The sequence below is a fragment of the Clinocottus analis genome, unplaced genomic scaffold (genome assembly GCF_023055335.1).
Source record: "Clinocottus analis isolate CAN_PGR_092001 unplaced genomic scaffold, fCliAna1.0.p SCAF_3, whole genome shotgun sequence".
Classification (NCBI taxonomy): Eukaryota; Metazoa; Chordata; class Actinopteri; order Perciformes; family Cottidae; genus Clinocottus; species Clinocottus analis.
Window position 1 is genome coordinate 23192288 of NW_027176042.1, and position 19182 is coordinate 23211469.

The 19182-nt window shown below is 42.3% G+C and overlaps 1 protein-coding gene across 2 annotated transcripts; it reads left to right on the top strand.

Annotated features, from left to right (window-relative positions):
• Nucleotides 1-932: 932 nt before the first annotated feature.
• Nucleotides 933-17658, top strand: si:ch211-236d3.4 (protein FAM107B). Of its 2 annotated transcripts, XM_068594121.1 has the most exons (5): nucleotides 933-1078; nucleotides 7516-7588; nucleotides 13127-13325; nucleotides 14623-14785; nucleotides 15023-17658. In XM_068594121.1, exons 1-5 carry the CDS (start codon nucleotides 1055-1057, stop codon nucleotides 15134-15136), a joined length of 573 nt encoding a protein of 190 aa, XP_068450222.1. In that variant the 5' UTR covers nucleotides 933-1054; the 3' UTR covers nucleotides 15137-17658. The 2 variants fall into 2 exon arrangements, with proteins under 2 accessions (XP_068450222.1, XP_068450223.1); XM_068594122.1 differs by lacking the exons at nucleotides 933-1078; nucleotides 7516-7588 and adding an exon at nucleotides 8539-8760.
• The last annotated feature ends 1524 nt before the right edge of the window (nucleotides 17659-19182 follow it).

Consider the following 19182-nt stretch of genomic DNA (forward strand, 5'->3'; position numbering starts at 1 on the left):
CTGTTAGCTGAGCTAATGTTAGCAGCTGAGGCACAGCTGCTAACATTAGCTCAGCTAACAGGACAATATGCTAACGTAACTTTTAGAGATAAAACACTCATAGATCGAGTCACAAAGAATGAGGCCCATTGACGAGGGACAACTTTACACAAAATGTCTTTATAATACAATGCAAATAGATGAATTAATAGCACAAGAGCACCAAGACGCTATGTGCTGAGTAGCGGGGGGGTTTCGACCCCATGCGGGTGCTTTCGGGGTTATAATGGCGTCCACAATGTCGCGTTAATGCGCGACGCAAACATTATTCAGAAACCTCTTTAAGCTTTACGTTTGTCCTGTTAGCTGAGCTAATGTTAGCAGCTGAGTCTCAGATGCTAACATTAGCTCAGCTAACAGGACAATATGCTAACGTAACGCAACTTTTAGAGATAAAAAGTCACAACGAACGGATTGCAAATAGCACGAGGGCACCAAAGCGCTATGTGCGGGCTAGGAGGGGGTGTTTTGACTCCGTGTGGGTGCTTTCGGGGTTTTATGGCGCCCACAGTGCTGCGTTAATGTGCGACAAAAAAAACACTAATTCATGAGTTTCTTTGCGTTCCTGAGGAGAAGCTCTGCCGTCCCTCTCTCGGTCACCTTTAATTACAATAATCCAATCAGAGCATCTTAACTCCCCACTGCTGAGAGCAGAGAGTCAAGCAGTAACAGGTGGCTGGGACACCACCTCCTCCTCCTCCTCCTCCTCCTCCTCCTCTACCACCACCTCCTCTTCCTCTTCCTCACAGTCAAAACGCTGCGATTGTTCCAGCTTCTCTCTTCCCTCAGTTCTGGTTTGCTGTTATGAAGCTGCCTCACGGTCCGGCGGGCTAAAAGACCCCGGCGACCCGGCTGTTAGGCTGCCAGGTGGCGTGAGGAGGAGGAGGAGGAGGAAGAGGAGGAAGAAGAGGCAGCCGGGGCTGCTGGGAAAAAATAAGTAGAGTTGGAGAGGAAAGAAGGCAGGAAGAAAGGAAGGTTGTGTGGACTGTGAACCTGCTGCAGGGGACTGGGAAGAATGGGAGCTGTGTATGGAAAGAAGGTCAGTCACTGGTTTGAAGTCTAAATATAGTTTGGCGATTGTTTACTTTATCTGCAGCCCGGTGGAATGTAACCGAGTACAATTATACTCAAGTACTTCAGCACACTTAAAGTGTGGTACTTCACTTTAGTACTTCCATTATTACGTTACTTTATACTTCATCTCTGAGGAAAATATTGTCATTAATTTATCTGACAGCTTTTGTTACTATGCAGATTATTGAAGTCAAATATAATGAGACAGGATTCATTATTTTGGATGAAACTATCAATCAGTATATAAAGTAATTAAAATGAGCTGCAACATTTAAAGTGATAAAAATATTAATAAATCCATAATTATAATACAATAATACATAATATATTTTGTGATGAGTACTTTTACTTCTGGTGGTTCCAGTATATCTTGGTGCTGATACTGACCGCAGTATTTGTACACTTCGGTATAAGTACTTTTTACTAAAGTAAAAGGTACTTATACCACAGTATTTGTACACTACGGTGTAAGTACCTTTTTACTAAAGTAAAATAATTGAAGTCATTGATCAAACTGAAGCAGTAAACTGAGTGCAAGACGTTGAAAGTAAATGTGTTTTCTTTCACGTCTCAGTTTAAGCTGTTAGCTTGTTAGCTTGTTAGCATTCAGCTCGTACATCATTAGTTCTGCAGGTATTTGGTCATAAATCAAAGACTGAAGACACAATGAAACGTAAAAGATCATCAAAGTTATTACAGTTCCCCCTCTGGGGACCGCGAGCGACGAACCACAGTCACCACGATCCGGATGATTGATGTTAAAAATGCTACAAAAAAAAGGGAATATTGTAATTCATTTGATAAATTATTTATTTGTGTAACTGTTCAGTTATGTTTCCTCCCCAGACTGCGATTCTTTCTTTAGCTGGAATAATTAAAATGGATTAATTTACGATATTATGTCGAATTCATGACTCGCGAAGTCAAAACAGTGAGATTTTAACATTTCTTGTGAGACATTTGTTCAGTATTCTTACTTTTAAAGCGATAGTTTTGTTTTTTGATAAGATTTTAAATTAACCCTGTGTGATCACTGGACGTGCAGACGAGGAAATTTGGTTAAAAGTCATTGAAATTTAGTTAAAAGTCGTGAAAATTTGGTTAAAAGTCATGGAAATTTGGTTGAAAGTTGTGGAAATTTGGTTAAAAGTCGTAGAAATTTAGTTTAACGTCATGAAAATTTGGTTTAATGTCATTAAAATTGGGTTATAATAAAAATTGAATAATTTGTGAAGTCACAATAGGGATATAGGGATATTTTGACTGGTATTATATTCATATATTATATTCATTCAGTATTTTTACTTTCAAAGTCATAGTTTTGTTTTTTGATGAGATTTGAAATGGTCTTTTATGTATTATTATTATTGTTATTTGTCTTTAAAACACAGCTGTGCCTCATGACAGAGTTCCTCCAGCTCTGAGTCTGGAGGTTTGATCACTGGACGTGCAGACGAGGACATTTCCTACAAACTCATAAAGTTTTTCCCACATGAAACGTGATCGAATCTTCTCATCTCTCCGCGAGCCGCTCGCATGTTTACAGACATCAGAATACAGTAGAGAGCTATTTTAAATCCACATTGAGAACATGACACTGTGACTGTCTGATGGCGTCATGGAGACATTATGGGATGTGACCAGAGACGTGATGTGTGAAGTGGACGGTAAATGGAAGTGCCCTCATGGAGTAGAGACCTGTCAATCACAGTAAGCCCCGCCCCTAAAGCGTCCCCTGCTTTTATGGTCTGTTTGACTCTGAATGACCATAATTTACCAAATGAACATCATGCTGTATAGAAGAAGACTTGAAACTAGAGATTGAGACATAAACTCATGTTTACAATGTTTACTGAGGGAATACATCAAGAGAGAAGTAGAGTCATTTATATAGACTTCTATACAACCAGAGGAGTCGCCCCCTGGTGGTCAGGAGAAAGAATGTAGCTTTAACACATGAAGTGTAGACTTCTATACAACCAGAGGAGTTGCCCCCTGGTGGTCAGGAGAGAGAATGCAGCTTTAACACATGAAGCATAGACTTCTATACAACCAGAGGAGTCGCCCCCTGGCTGTCAGGAAAGAGAATGCAGCTTTAATGCATAAACCATAGACTTCTATACAACCAAAATATTTAAATCCTTTACTGCTACAAAAGTATCCTTTTAGAAAGTAAGTAAGTAAGTAAAAAACTCCTGCAATAACTAAAGCTGTCAGCAAAACAGCGTACAAGTACCTCGAACGTGTACCCAAAGTACTGCGCTTGAACTTGAACTCGCTCCTCTTTGTGGATTCCCTCCAACTATTCCAGCTATGAGCCGGCAACACACCTGTTGATGAGGGTGTGTGTGCGTCTGGGTGTGTGTCTGGGTGTGTGTGGTCAGGGTGTGTGTGGTCAGCAGCTGACAGCGGAGGCGGCGGTTGTGAGCGGTTGGCGGCATCGGTCACGCGGACCCGACGTCCCGCTCGGATCGACCCGCGGCTCTATTTTTAGCCGTGTTTCCCCGTCAGCGGCGGCAGGCGGGACGAGACGCTGCAGACGTTTATCCTCCAGACTTTGTTTCATTCCAGAGAAAGTGACCTCACTGATCACGTTTAAATCACCTGCAAAGTATTGATTTATTGTTTTAAACTACTGAAAACTAACACAAGGAGACGATGGAGTGATTCAATATCTCATGTGTTCTCATGTGGTATATTTTTTATATTGCGACATGTTTAGCGAGGCCGGTTTTATTTCAAATCATTAGAATGAAACTAAGTGCAGTGCGTGGATCACTTCAAAGGTCACGAGGGGTCAAAAGGAGACGCATGTGTGATTAAAGGCCGGGCGGGTAATCTTCTTAAAGGACCGTCATGAGCTGCTGCTCCTCAAGTCGTCCACAAGCTGTTAGCGTCGACAGCCGAGGCGTCTAACGGCGGCCATGTTTGTTGTTTACGTCCGTCGACGACTCGTTTTAGCGACTTTGTATAGTCAGCGCTGCTAGCTCGCCTTTAAAGGGTTGCATGTTGGAGGTTTCAGTTGGATGATTGAAACAACATAACGTGGTCTCGCTTGTTCACGACTTCTCTTTTGGTCGACATAACAAAAGAAGCTAAAATGCTAAAGTAAATACACATCTTTAGTGATTGTGTTACTGTGCAGACGGACACACAAAGCCGACACGTTTAGGAACTAAAACTGTCTGTTTTCGTGGAAAGTGATTTAATCTCGTTATTGTCTATCTATCTATCTATCTATCTATCTATCTATCTATCTATCTATCTATCTATCTATCTATCTATCTATCTATCTATCCATCTATCCATCTATCCATCTATCTATCTATCTATCTATCTATCTATTTATCTATCTATCTATCTATTTATCTATCTATCTATCTATCTATCTATCTATCTATCTATCTATCTATCTATCTATCTATCTATCTATCTATCTATCTATCTTTATATCTATCTATCTATCTATCTATCTATCTATCTATCTATCCATCTATCCATCTATCTATCTATCTATCTATCTATCTATCTATCTATCTATCTATCTATCTTTATATCTATCCATCCGTCTTTGTATCTATTTATCTGTCTATGTCGATACTTATATTTCTATATATTGTTGTTCATATGGAAATAAAATAGAGACTAATACAGAAAAGCTGTTAATAGAATAATTACTCATATTCCTGAAAGTTTGTGCATTTAAGAAAACATTCACTGAATATATAAAATATTTTATAACAAAAATGAAAAGAACATACTTTCTTTTGTTAAATGTCTGGATTAGATGAATATCTTTAATATAATATTATATATTATAAAAGCTGTATTCTATTGCAGCGTACAGACAGCAGGCGCTGATGCAGCACATGAAACTATTGGAGTAGATCTGTGTCCTTATTATAATTATAATATTAACACAATAACGTCAGTGTCTCTCTTGTTGTGCCTCACAACAAACGAGCCCGGCCTCGACCAATCAGAGCACAGAGCCCGTCAGCAGCTCTGAGGATAGTTCATGAACTCATGAGGGAGGAAGGGAAGGAGGGAAGGAAGGAAGGAGACAGGACGAAGAGCAGAGGAGTGACAGCCAACGTTACGTAACGCTGCTCATTAAGAAGAGGAAGAAGAAGAGGAGGAGGAGGAGGAGGAGGAGAAGTGAACTAATACTAAAGAGAAGAAACAGGCTGCATTAAAACAATCTTGCAGCATTAAATACTCAAAGTGAAAGTAATCATTATGCAAATTAATATATATTATAATATAACATTTTGAGGCTTTAATTCATCTTTTGTATGTTGCATCTGATGCAAAGCGTATCCTAATAAATGAATAATTTACATTTAATATTGCTTCTGTTCTTTTTAAACAATCACATTAATTGCGCAAAGAAACCACAGAAAAACCACACGTGACCTCTGCCCTTCAGAATAAAAGCCCGTCATTACTTGACATACTTTCATATTAAACTTTAAGCTCTAATAAACATTGTTAGATTCATGTTAAATGTATTTAAGGTTAAGTTTGTTTTGTTGTGAACTGAAAATATACTTTCCTGCATTTAAAGATAACGTAGTTTTTAATCTTTTCATGCAGTTTAATTCAGATAAAATATCTTCGTTGTAATGTGTCTGTTCGTCCAGCAGGGGGCAGACTGTCCTCAGCTCAGTTCTGTTCCTGACGTCACACCACATAGCTGGAGACCTGAAGGTCACGGGTTCGATTCCCCCCGTCGGCTGATCTCACCTCAGCGGGTTTCTTTTTTATTTACATCGGTGCAAAGTAAAACAACGTGTCACATGAAGAGTGAAGAAGAAGAAGAAGAAGAAGAAGAAGAAGAAGAAGAAGAAGAAGAAGAAGAAGAAGAAGAAGAAGAGGAGAATGTCTCTGAATGTTGAACTGGTCCTTTAACTTCCTGGTGGACGGACTGGGACCAGTTTAGGAGGAAGGGTCGTTCATTAGATCTTCATCCTGCTGTAAACAACATTCACGACCCCCTCAGAGACCCTCCTCCTCCTCCTCCTCCTCCTCCTCTTCCTCCTTCAGGACAGTGAGGGCCTTGTCACCGTGTGGAAGCCTGATGACGTCTCTTAGCAACCAACACAAAGTCCATTCAGCAGAGAGGAAGCCGTCCAGCTGACCGGCAGCCTGATGAAGACGAGCTGAGGAACAGGAGGAGGGGGGAGGAGAGGAAGGAGGGATGAGGGGAGAGAGAGAGAGAGAGAGAGAGAGAGAGAGGAGGCGGGGGAGAAGAGGAAAGAGGGATGAGGGGAGAGGAGAGAGAGAGAGGGGGAGGAGAAGTGGTAAGGAAGAGGAGAGAGAGAGAGGGGGGTAGAAGAGGAAAGAGGGATGAGGGGAGAGGAAGAGGAGCCAAGAGGGGGGAGGAGGACAAGTGGTAAGAAAGAGGAGAGGGAGGGGAGGAAGAGAGAGGGGGAGGAGAGGTGTAAAGAGAGGTGAGAAAGAGGACAGAGAGAAAAGAGGGAGGAGAGAGGAAGATCGAGAAGAGAAACAGAGATATAGGACAGAGAAGAGAGAGATGGGGTTGGAGGAGAGGTGGTGAGGAAGAGGAGAGAGAGAGGAGGAAGAGTAAAGAGGGATGGAGAGAGAGGAAGAGAGAGGAAGGGGAGGAGAGGTGTAAGGAGAGGTGGGAAAGAGGGCAGAGAGGAAAGAGGAGAGGGGGAGGGGGAGGAGAAGTGGTAAGGAAGAGGAGAGTGAAGGGAGGAAGAGATAGATGGGGTTAGAGGAGAGGTGGTGAGGAAGAGGAGAGAGGAAAGTGTGATGAGGAGAGAGGAAGAGAGAGAAGAGAGAGGGATACAGGAGAGAGGAGGTGGGAGAAGAGCGAGATGGGGTTGAAGGAGAGGTGGTGAAGAAGAGAAGAGAGACGGAGAGAGAGAGGAAGGGGAGGAGAAGTGGTAAGGAAGAAGAGAGAGGTGAAAAAGAGAGGGGGGTTGGAGGAGAGAGGAAGAAGAAGGAAGAGAGGCGGTAAAGAGAGAGGAGGAGGAGACAGAAGAGAAGGGAAATGGGAGGAGAGAGGAGAGAAGGAGGTGAGAGGAGGAAGAGAGGAGTGAAGGAGGTGAGAGGAGGAAGAGAGGAGTGAAGGAGGTGAGAGGAGGAAGAGAGGAGTGAAGGAGGTGAGAGGAGGGAGAGAGGAGTGAAGGAGGTGAGAGGAGGAGGCTCAGCTTAACTCGACTTACTGAACAACTGTAAATACTCTGATGAATCGAAGTACAGAACCAGGTACACAAACAACAACACTCAAACTACCCCAACCCTCTGTTGGTCCAGTTGCATTGTGGGTAATACAGTTGCCAGAAGAACAAAACTGAGTTATTCTCTTTTCCCATCAGCCACCTGGGCGCTCCTGATTCTCTCTCCTGTTCTTCTTCTTCTGTGTTTCTGCAGAAAGCGTACAGCATCGACCACGAGCCTCCAGCCAAGCAGAGCGTGAAGAATGGAAAACACCCAAACGGCAGAGGTGAGTTCACCCCTCTAGGGTTGTATAGAAGTCCATGCTTCATGTGTTAAAGCGGCATTCTCTCTCCTGACCACCACGGAGTGACTCCCCTGGTTGTGTAGAAGTCTATGCTTCATATGTTAAAGCGGCATTCTCTCTCCTGACCACCAGGGGGAGACTCCTCTGGTTGTATAGAAGTCTATACTTCATGTGTTAAAGCTGCATTCTCTCTCCTGACCACCAGGGGGAGACTCCTCTGGTTGTATAGAAGTATATGCTTCATGTGTTAAAGCTTCATAAGTTCCTTTTACAACCTCGGATCTCAGTCAAAGTCGCGTCGCTGTAACCGGACCGGCCTGTGGGATTTGAGTAAATCCATCAAAATCCAGAGCCGGGCTCTATTAGTTTCTCAACATTTACAAACACGTCTCTCTGCGACTCAAAGTCCTACAGGTTTATTGATCCGGCACATTTGGAAACAGCTGATCAGTCAGATACTAAAGGTCGACTGGATCAGACACTGTCTTGGCACAAAATAGGCAATCCTTCCATTTTTAACCAAAAAACATGTTTTTTTGACTGAATTTGCTTCACAACATGCCGACGCTTTCCTGGAACCCTTTTTGATCAACCTTCCTCATATGTTAGATGTTTATAGTGATGATCAAAATATATTTTAAAAGTGATTTTATTTGTGAAGATATACATTTTTTGGGGTTCCTGCGACGACTCAAACACACGGAAAAAAGGTCTGGAGCTCTTGAGGAGGGGCGGCTGAGGGGGGTCATGTTGAATAGGTTTTAATTTGGAGGAATTTTCACCTCCAAGCGTCTTCAAGACGTTCACTTGTTGAAGACGGCAGCGTGGGAAAAAGACTGAGAGCAGGTTGACAGAAATCTTCACAAAGAAGAGGAGGAGGAGGAGGAAGAGGAGGAGGAGGAGGACTGGGAGGATCATGTGACCGCTGTTGTACACTCGGCGTGACTCAGTCGGGAGGAGTGGAGCGGCTGCTGCTCCTCCACAGAGAGCATGAGGGTTCACACAGACTGAAACGCATGAGGATCACCTGGACCTGGACCTGGACCTGGACCTGGACCTGGACCTGGACCTGGACCTGGACCTGGACCAGATGGACCGGATGGATCAGAGGACCAGCGGCGGCCTCGCGGGCTGGGAGGGCATGGTGAAGTCTGGTAAGAAGAGGACTGACTGACCCTGGATCCTCCTGAAGCTTTTTCTTCCTGCTGGGTGTTGTTGTTCATAACAATGTTTTTATTCTGTTTTTTTTACTGGATGAGTTCTGTTTTCTGTTCAAATAGTTTCATAATAACAGCAGTTAAACAAAAAGTGAAGTGTGTTTTTTTTTTACAAGCTTTAGAAGTTATGTTGATAGTCTTGTGTTGACTTTAATCTGTGTATTTGGTGAATGTTTGTTATGAGTAGAATAAAAACTATTACAAAAAATGTTTTACTGTCATTTTGGAACTGGAATTGAAACAAGGTAATTATTTATTCAGGAATTAATCACTCGTTAAAACGGAGGTTAATTGCGCGTTCCAGAAGTCAGTAATTTATATAACGTTACCTCCGCAAACTTTATTATTATCTATTATAAAATTGATTTTAAAGCGTGCTTTAACCCTTTCAGGACGTGATAATGAGGCTTTCTGCAGATGTGTTGGTGGTGTCAAGTTAAGTGTGGAGTGGAAAAAGTTAGATCGTAATTTACATTTCAAGAATAATTTGTCCCCTGAGTCACGGGGAGCAGCGGGATGCGAACGCGACAACACGGTGTGATGTTGGCGTTGACGTGGGAGCGCAGGACGGAGACGAAGCCGCTGCTGGCAGATACGCTTCATCTGAGTGGGAGTTCAGATCAACTCACTTTGCTGCGATTGTTATGTAATAAAACGCCTCTTCTCGTCCGAATTAAGGGAATGAAGACTTCATGTTTTAGTGCTGGTTTGGTCCAATATTCTTTGGTTATTTAATCCTAGTTTGGTCCAATATTATGGGGATTTAGTCCTGGTTTGGTCCAATATTCTATGGGGATTTAATTCTAGTTTGGTCCAATATTCTTTGGTTATTTAATCCTAGTTTGGTCCAATATTATGGGGATTTAGTCCTGGTTTGGTCCAATATTCTATGGGGATTTAATTCTAGTTTGGTCCAATATTCTTTGGTTATTTAATTCTAGTTTGGTCCAATATTCTTTGGGGTTGTAATCCTGGTTTGGTCCAATATTCTTTGGTTATTTCATTCCAGTTTGGTCCAATATTCTTTGGGGATTTAATTCTAGTTTGGTCCAATATTCTTTGGGGATTTATTCCTGGTTTGGTCCAATATTCTTTGGGGTTGTAATCCTGGTTTGGTCCAATATTCTTTGGTTATTTAATCCTAGTTTGGTCCAATATTATGGGGATTTAGTCCTGGTTTGGTCCAATATTCTTTGGTTATTTAATTGAAATTTGGTCCAATATTCTTTGGTGATTTCATTCCAGTTTGGTCCAATATTCTTTGGGGATTTAGTCCTGGTTTGGTCTCATATCTTCAGGTGTTTTAGTTCTAGTTTGGTCCAATTTGAGGCTTTTTTTTTTAGACCCAGTTTCTTCAAACAGAGATTTTTGTAATGTTTTCTCAGAGGTTTAAACAGGCAGGATTGATTTTCCAGGAGGGATCGATAGCCGCACAGTTCAAACTAGTGCGTCTGTCGCAACATGTCGCTGTGTCCTGCGTGTTCACGTAAGAATAGACTTCAGCCCGCTGTGTTCAAACAGTAATCACTTCTGTTTGTGGGATTCATTGACACGATCGTGAAGTCTGTAACATTTAAAAGACAACCAACAGCAACAAAATGTGCAGTTACCTTCAAATTCAAAGCATCATGTTGATGATTCATTATTTTTACGTTGTGTCACCTAAGCAATTCGTCACAAGGTGACGAATTTGGTTTAAGTCTTTCTGCCGCAAACTAAAACAGCACCTTGCAGTTTAACTTTCTTGAAGAAATTGTTTCTTCTTCTGAGTTGGTTGAATGCACTGATTGTAAGTTTTTTTGGATAACAGCGTCATCTAAATGTAATGTAAAGTAATATAATGTAATGTAAAAGATGCTTCGAGAGATTTCGCAGCAGCAGTTTGATCCGGTTGAGTAACTTCGATGTGATTTCGTTCTCAGGATGAATGAATTAAAGAGAAAAATACATTAAGTTCTTCTGTTACGGCGCTCGACCTGATCGCGTTTCCTCCTCAGCTTGTTGGTGGAGTCAGACAGTCTTCCTCTCGCAGACTTATCACGGCCTCCAGTTGAAACCAGATAACGGAGCACTCACGGAGACGTCGATGAACCACAGAGAGGGTTCAGTTTGCACGTCCTGTCTGGGATCAATAGGAAACCCCCGCCGTGCCCAGAGACTTCCTCTTGGTTCGGGGCCTTCGGTTGAAAACGTCTCCGAAAACTCTGAAACTCTGCGATCAAAGCGAGTTAGAGAGAAGACGACGACGACGACGAGGGCATTGAGCTCGGAAGAAGAATCGTCCAGTCGGAGACTTTTGTCAAACCTCCACTCGGTGAAATGTATGTACACTACCGTTCAAAGGTTTCGGGTCACCGAGACACATTTTCAGTTCCTTCACAGTTTCTGGCATGGAATATCCTTCACTTCTAGGAACAAGAACAGACCGCGAGTTTCACATGGAAGTTCTCTTCTTCTGGCCGTTTTGAGAGTTTGATGGAACCCACAAATGTGACGCTCCAGATACTCAACTAGCTCACAGGAAGGCCAGTTTTATAGCTTCCCTCACCAGCAGAGCTGTTTTTAGCTGTGCCAACATCACTGCAAATGGGTTTTAAGAGTTTTTAAGAGTTTTCAAGGGTTTTAAATGGGTTTCAAGGATTTTCTACGTTTTTTAAAGGTGTTTTAAGATTTTTTTAAAGGGTTTATATGGGTTTTCAATGGTTTTTGAGGGTTTTTTACTCATCCAATAGTCTTCTAAGGCAATTATCAAACACAATGTACCATTAAAACACTGGAGTGATAGCTGCCGGAAGCGGGCATCTATACACCAATGTAGATATTTCATGAAAAACCAGACGTTTCCACCTAGAATAGTCTTTCACGACATTAACAATGTATAGAGTGTATGTCTGATTCATTTAATGTTATCTTCATTGAAAAAAACTGTGCTTTACTTTGAAAAATAAGAACATTTCTAAGCGACCCCAAACTTATGAACGGTACTGTATGTAAAAAGTATGAAATATAAAAAGGTTTCTTCTTCTTAAAGTCTAACTTTCGGGACATTTGAACCGGACACCCTCGGCCCTCGCTGAACAAATCTCTGCAGCGGCTTGAACATCTGCAGGGAAAGCCAGAAGCCGGAAGACGTTCAAAGGCTGCCGTCCGCATACTTGTGGCCGGGTTGCTGCACCCAGAGCAAATTTTTTTGTGTGAAATATGAAGCAGCAGCAGACGTCGGTCTCTGGTTGCGCCTGAGAAAGAGGTCATTGTGTGAGGTTGAACTGTATGACATCTGATCTCTGTCTCCCAGAATATCTGAGGGCTCGGATCAGATGCCGGTTAATCTTTTTTTTTCTCTGGCGGACAAACGAGGACGACGAGCCGACGGAAAAGACACGAACAGCGTAGTTTATTGTCCTGAAAGCATGTTCACCAACACGCAGCTTCATTCTGACAAACGACGCGAGAGGAAATCCAGATGTTTTACTCCACATGTCCTGAAGGGGGCGCTAGAAGGAAGCCCGTGGATTCAGTACAGTCTGAAGGGTTCATCCTCTGCAGAGCTGAAAGCACAAAAAAACTTCCGGTTTTGCGTGCAATTTGGAGGCAATTATGCTGCGTTCACACCAAAACAGTTGCGAATATTCGCAACGCTTTTTTGTCTGATTTTACTCGCTCGACTTTATGTGGTTAATTCTCTTTTTCGCAACCATCCGCAGCGGAAAGGGGGGCGCCGCTACGTTACCCCAAGTTACCAGCATATAGCCTCACTAGCTAACGTAAACTGACCCGGTCACGTTACTGTAGCTACCAGCACATAGCCTCACTAGCTAACGTAAACTGACCCGGTCACGTTCCTGTAGCTAGCAGCACATAGCCTTACTAGCTAACGTAAACTGACCCGGTCATGTTACTGTACCTACTAGCACACAGCCTCACTAGCTAACGTAAACTGACCCAGTTACGTTCCTGTAAAACAGTTTTCATTTCTGCTACCGAACATGGAACATTAACAACTATTTCTGCTTTATACTTGTTGAAGAAATACCACAAACGTGGGAACATCCAGCGCCCCGTGTCTGGGTTCATAATATTATCCGTACTCGCTCACAGCTCCGACTCCTCCAGGGCGAGTGTCTGCATGAAGCTGCTTTCAGCGCTCCTTCAGGCGGACCGGCAGCCATGTTGAATTTATGAAAATGAGGAGATAGCAGAGTTTTAGTTTTGATAAAACACACTTCTCCTTTTCCGGGAGGCGGGACAAAAGGAGCGTCGGCTCCATGAGTTTAAGCCACTGACATTTCTTCTGCGTCCTCAGCCTCGGCGTACGCGGACCTGCAGCAGCACCGGGCCGAGGGCGTCCACAGGAAGCCGCCCCCGGCGTCCGGCTTCGTCCCGCAGCCCGACTACCTGGACGAGGACGACGACCTCATCAAGCCCAAGAAGCTGGTGAACCCCGTCAAGGCCTCCAAGAGCCACCAGGAGCTCCACCGGGAGCTGATGAGCAGCTGCAAGCGGTAACTGTGTGTGTGTGTGTGTGGGCGTGTGTGTGAGTGTGTGGACGTGCGTGTGAGTGTGTGAGTGTGTGAGTGTGTGGGCGTATCTGTGTGTGTGTGTCTGGGTGTGTGCGTGTGTGCACGTGTTTCTGTGTGTGTGTGTTCCCGTGTGCATGTGTTCACACGTGTGTGTGTGTTCATGTGTGTGTGTGTGTGTGTGTTCCAGTGGGCGTGTGTTCACGTGCGATGCGCGTCTCAGCTGTAATTTGTGTGTCTCTGTGTTCATGTGTGTCTGTGTTGTGTGTGTCTGTGTGATATTTGGTGTTTCTGTGTTGTTGTTGTTGTGTATTTTTGTGTTTTCGTGAGCTGTATTTTGTGTGTCTCTGTGTCAGAGTGTGTCTGTGTTGTGTGTCTCTCTGTTGTGCGTCTCTGTGTCTCACACACACACACACACACACATACATACAGCGTCACTGTGACATCTCCTTAACGTCACAATTGAACACAACGTTAGTTTCTCGTCCTTCTTATTCAGATGCTTCACATGTTTCAGGGCTGCCACCAGCCGACCAATCAGATCGCTTCGTTTCTTCTTCTTCTCCTTCTTTTATTTTTTTTAACGCCTGTCGTCTCGTCGGGTAAAGTTCCCGAAGACACGAGCGGCCGCTGCTAAGCAACAGCCTCCCACCTCTCAGCGCCTCATCGCCGCCGCCGAGGACGCTGGGAAAGTTTTCACCTTCGCACAGTCGCTCATTCACACGCCGGAGCGCTTTGGGAGCAAAGCGAGGCCGCGGGTTTTCTTCTCTTTCTCTTTTGTTTCATCATTCAGGAGGAAAAGAGTGAAGCTGAAAAGAGGGAAAGAACACACACTCACAAACAACATCAGCTACACAAATCAACCGCAACTTGAACTTGAGATTTAAAAAAAAGGCGAAAGAGAAGAAACGCTCATGAGTCATGATTATGCAGCGATGCAACGGACAGAAAGAATGCTAATAAGTAGATAAAAACACATTGTGTGAGATTCCTGCAGTGCATATTGCAGACACACGTACAGACTAACACACACAACGTGCATGTGTGTGTGCAGAAACACACACACGATGTGTTAGTTCACAGTTTTTTATTTGTCGTTGCAACACACTGCCCCCTGCTGGAGGAAACACAGAAACGCAGCAGAATCTGATGAATGAAAACAACTGAAACTGACTGTCGTTTGTGTGTAGTTTGATGTGTAATAATACATATATTAATAAACTATAACCCGTGTGTGTGTGTGTCTGTGTGTGTGTGTGTGTGTGTGTGTGTGTGTGTTCAGGGGCAGCGGGACGAGTGTGGAGACGAAGCCGGAGCTGCAGAGAGTCCTGGAGTCCAGGAAGAGAGACCAGCTGATGAAGCAGAGGAAACAGGAAGAGGAAGCGCGCAGGAAGGTTTCTCCTCTGGAGGCGGAGCTTCTGAAGAGACACCAGAAACTGGACGAGGTAAGGTAGACACACAACACAGACACACACCGACAAAGAGACACACAACATGTATGACACAGAAACACACAGACACACACCACTGGAGGGTCGCTCTCATATATAACACTATCTTGTATGTGTGTGTTCCCTTTACTTCTGAGAGCACACACACACACACACACACACACACACACACACACACACACACACTCTCTCTCTCTCTCTCTTTCTAAAGTCTTGTCTCTCGTGTTGCAGTTGGACAAGCAGCAGGAGAAAGAGCAGGAAGAAGACTTGAAAGCTCCGGAGTTCGTCAAAGTGAAGGAAAATCTGAGACGGACGTCGTTTCACAGTAAAGAAGAGAAAGTGTAGAGACAACTGCTGTCCTCCAGGACGCCGCAAACTACGAAGGGGACACGTCCACATGTCCACAGGACACTCTGAGGACACAGACACTCTGAGGACACAAACACACTGAGGACACAAACACACTGAGGACACAAACACACTGAGGACACAAACACTCTGAGGACACAAACACTCTGAGGACATAAACACTCTGAGGACACAGACACTCTGAGGACACAAACACACTGAGGACACAAACACTCTGAGGACACAAACACACTGAGGACACAAACACTCTGAAGACATAAACACTCTGAAGACATAAACACTCTGAGGACACAAACTGTCTGAGGACACAAACACACTGAGGACACAAACACTCTGAAGACATAAACACTCTGAAGACATAAACACTCTGAGGACACAAACTGTCTGAGGACATAAACACACTGAGGACACAAACATACTAGGGGCACTCTGTGGATACACTGAGGACACTCTTGACACACACTGAGGACACAGCAAGGACACTCTTTGGATACACAGAGGTACTCTGTGGACGGTGAGGACACTCTGGAACACTCTCGGACACTCGGAGGACACTCTGGCACACTCCGGGGACTCTGAGGACACTGTGGCGACTCTGGGGACAACCTGGGACACTCTGGAGACTCTGAGGACACTTGAAGGACTCTGTGGACATTCTGAGGACACTTTAAGGAAACTCTGAGGATACTTTGAGGACATTCTGAGGACACTTTGCGGAGATTCTGAGGACACTCTAGAGACTCCAAGGACTCTGGGGACACTTTGAGGACACTCTGGAGACTCTGAAGACACTCTGGGGACACTTGGTCCAGATGCTGGACAGAACAGTTTGACACGATTCATTATGGGATGGATTACCTGTGTCGACACTCTTTCTGCTCAGAAGATTTTGCTCATCAGTTCCTGTTTCCTGACGTGGTGAAAACGAGGAAATCATTTTCTTTTACAGTCAAAGTAATTCTAAAGATAAACAGGAGTCATAATTATGTTATTCAAATGTCATAATTACAATATTCAGATGTCATAATTGCGATATACAGGAAAAGTAATTACAAGTTGATGTACAGAAGTCATATTTACGAGACTCTCGTAATTATAAAATACAAGATTTTCACGTGATAATGAGATCTAGATTATGTTTAATTCAAAGATTTAATTCAAGCCTAATATGAAAAAGTATTCTTGTGATTACGAAATTGTGCCTGAATGTCTTGTGTTTGTGGACGAAAGAGATTGTTTCACCATCAACACATCAAGTCCTTAACATGTAGCGACTTGAGCTAAGTTGTTAACATGTAGCGACTTGAGCTAAGTTGTGAACATGTAGCGACTTGAGCTAAGTTGTGAACATGTAGCGACTTGAGCTAAGTTGTGAACATGTAGCGACTTGAGCTAAGTTGTTAACATGTAGCGACTTGAGCTAAGTTGTGAACATGTAGCGACTTGAGCTAAGTTGTGAACATGTAGCGACTTGAGCTAAGTTGTTAACATGTAGCGACTTGAGCTAAGTTGTGAACATGTAGCGACTTGAGCTAAGTTGTTAACATGTAGCGCCTTGAGCTAAGTTGTGAACATGTAGCGACTTGAGCTAAGTTGTGAACATGTAGCGACTTGAGCTAAGTTGTTAACATGTAGCGACTTGAGCTAAGTTGTGAACATGTAGCGACTTGACCTAAGTTGTTAACATGTAGCGACTTGAGCTAAGTTGTGAACATGTAGCGACTTGAGCTAAGTTGTGAACATGTAGCGACTTGAGCTAAGTTGTGAACATGTAGCGACTTGAGCTAAGTCGATAAAATTGTAACGTTTTATATCGTTTGTATCCCGTTTTAGTCGCCACCATTTTTAAGATTAAAAACTGTAATAGAGAGAAAATATCAACATCATTTTGTCTTTTTTGAGTTAGTTACATATAATGATCGGAAGTCATAGTAATACTGACGACATATTGTTTCTTTTAGTTAAAGCGTGCATGTTTTTACGTCATGGAAGTCATAATTACATGACCACATCGTTCATATCACATTGTTACAAGACACAGAACATTTTTAGTAATTGTGAGATGCTTATTACATTAATAACTATGTAATAAATTACCTCGAGATATTTTACTCGTAATTGTGACATAAATATGAAATAATTATGGTATAAATAATGACTTTGGCCACACCGTATATACTTTGTTTTTAACTTCATATCAAAACCCCATGACCTCCTCTCACACATTAAAGTGTAACTGAAGCCTTACAGTTGGACGTTTTTTTGTATCGTTGCTACTGAATTGTACAATCATTGAAATCATTTTTAATGTCTTGATTATAGAGCACTTTAGACTTGTAACTGTATAAATGAAGATTAAAATCTAAAACAGACTTATTTTCATTTTTTACTTTTTTTGCGGCTAGCAGAGCGCCGATTGTTTCCGATTTAAAATGTTCAGATTCACAGGCCGAGATGTGTTTGTTGACATGAAGACAATAAAGGACAGCGATGCCGCCGTTTCTGTGCTTTATTCTCCCGGAGACTCCTCGGTATGAACGCCACGCGGTCCAGATGTACTTTTTACTTACTTACTAACACCGGAATATAACATATAACAGTACTATTGAGCATCCTATTGAGAGAGCTGGATGACCACAGGTAGAAAAGACTTGTGGGGGACCTCGTGCTCAGAGTGACGTCAGTCTCGTGCTCAGAAGTGACGTCAGTGGTCCTCTGCTGCGTGCAGAGGATGAGCAGCTGATCCAGAACACTGACTCGGTTCCTCACAGGACTAACAGCACATCCGGGGCTCAGCTGCGTGTCTGTGGCTCAGTAATGATCTACAAGACAGAACAACACACACCGGGTCCAACAGCCGTGTAAATATTGAATTTGTGGTGTGAGTTATACCTTTTGTCCACCAGGAGGCGCCGTTTCTCCTCTTTTTCCTCCCAGGACCGAGGCTCCATCAAGTCGGACAGAATGAGTCCGAGTGTCACCGGAAGTTCCTTCATACACATTTTTAAGAGCAGAAATCACATTTTTCGTTTGAATAATTAAATAATGAGTACAGGACTCTGAACACATGCCATGACAGGAGCATTCAAAACACATCAGATTGTGTGTGTGTGTGTTTTTTTTCTCTGATTTCTTCTTTTATTCACATTTAATTGACTTAATCCATCTTGATATTCATTTATGAAAATGTTTACTTTGGTCAAATTTAGTTTAATTTTGTTTCAATTATGATGCACACATATTTTATGTGCGTAAAGGGTGATGAATGAGGTTAGGTAGCAATAATATGGGACACAAACCGATCTACATGTTTAATAAACACACAAAAACTGTACATATATGTATATATATGTATGTTTGGGTATGTATATATATATATATATATATATATATATATATATATATATATATATATATATATATATATACACACACACACAGATATATATCACACAAAGAAATCTAAATGATGAAAATATTAAAATCTAAATGGACAATAACAATAAGGTGCAAATCAAAAATATATACAATGCTAAAAAAACACGCTAACGGCATTGATCTTAATTATTTATTGATCCTACGTATTTTTATATGGTATGTTGCATGAGACGCTTTATTTTTTAGATGTAGATGTTTAGTTTTCATATCTAAAGAATAAAGGGGGGGGTGGGGAGAAAACGTGTTATATATATATGAGAAAATCAATCACAAAAATATATATATATATATATATATATATATATATATATATATATGTATATATATATATATATATATGTATATATATATATATATATATATATATATATATATTTTTGTGATTGATTTTCTCAATATGCATATAAAGAAAAGATGTCTACGATACACATGCACATAATCATACAAATAATATATATATATATATACTTTTTCATATTTTCATACTTTTTCACATTTTACTTTGAAAGAGCGACCGGAAGCGGCACGTGTTGTGTGCAGGATGTTGTGTGCAGCTTGACGCCGCGGCGCTCCGAGCAGCAAGA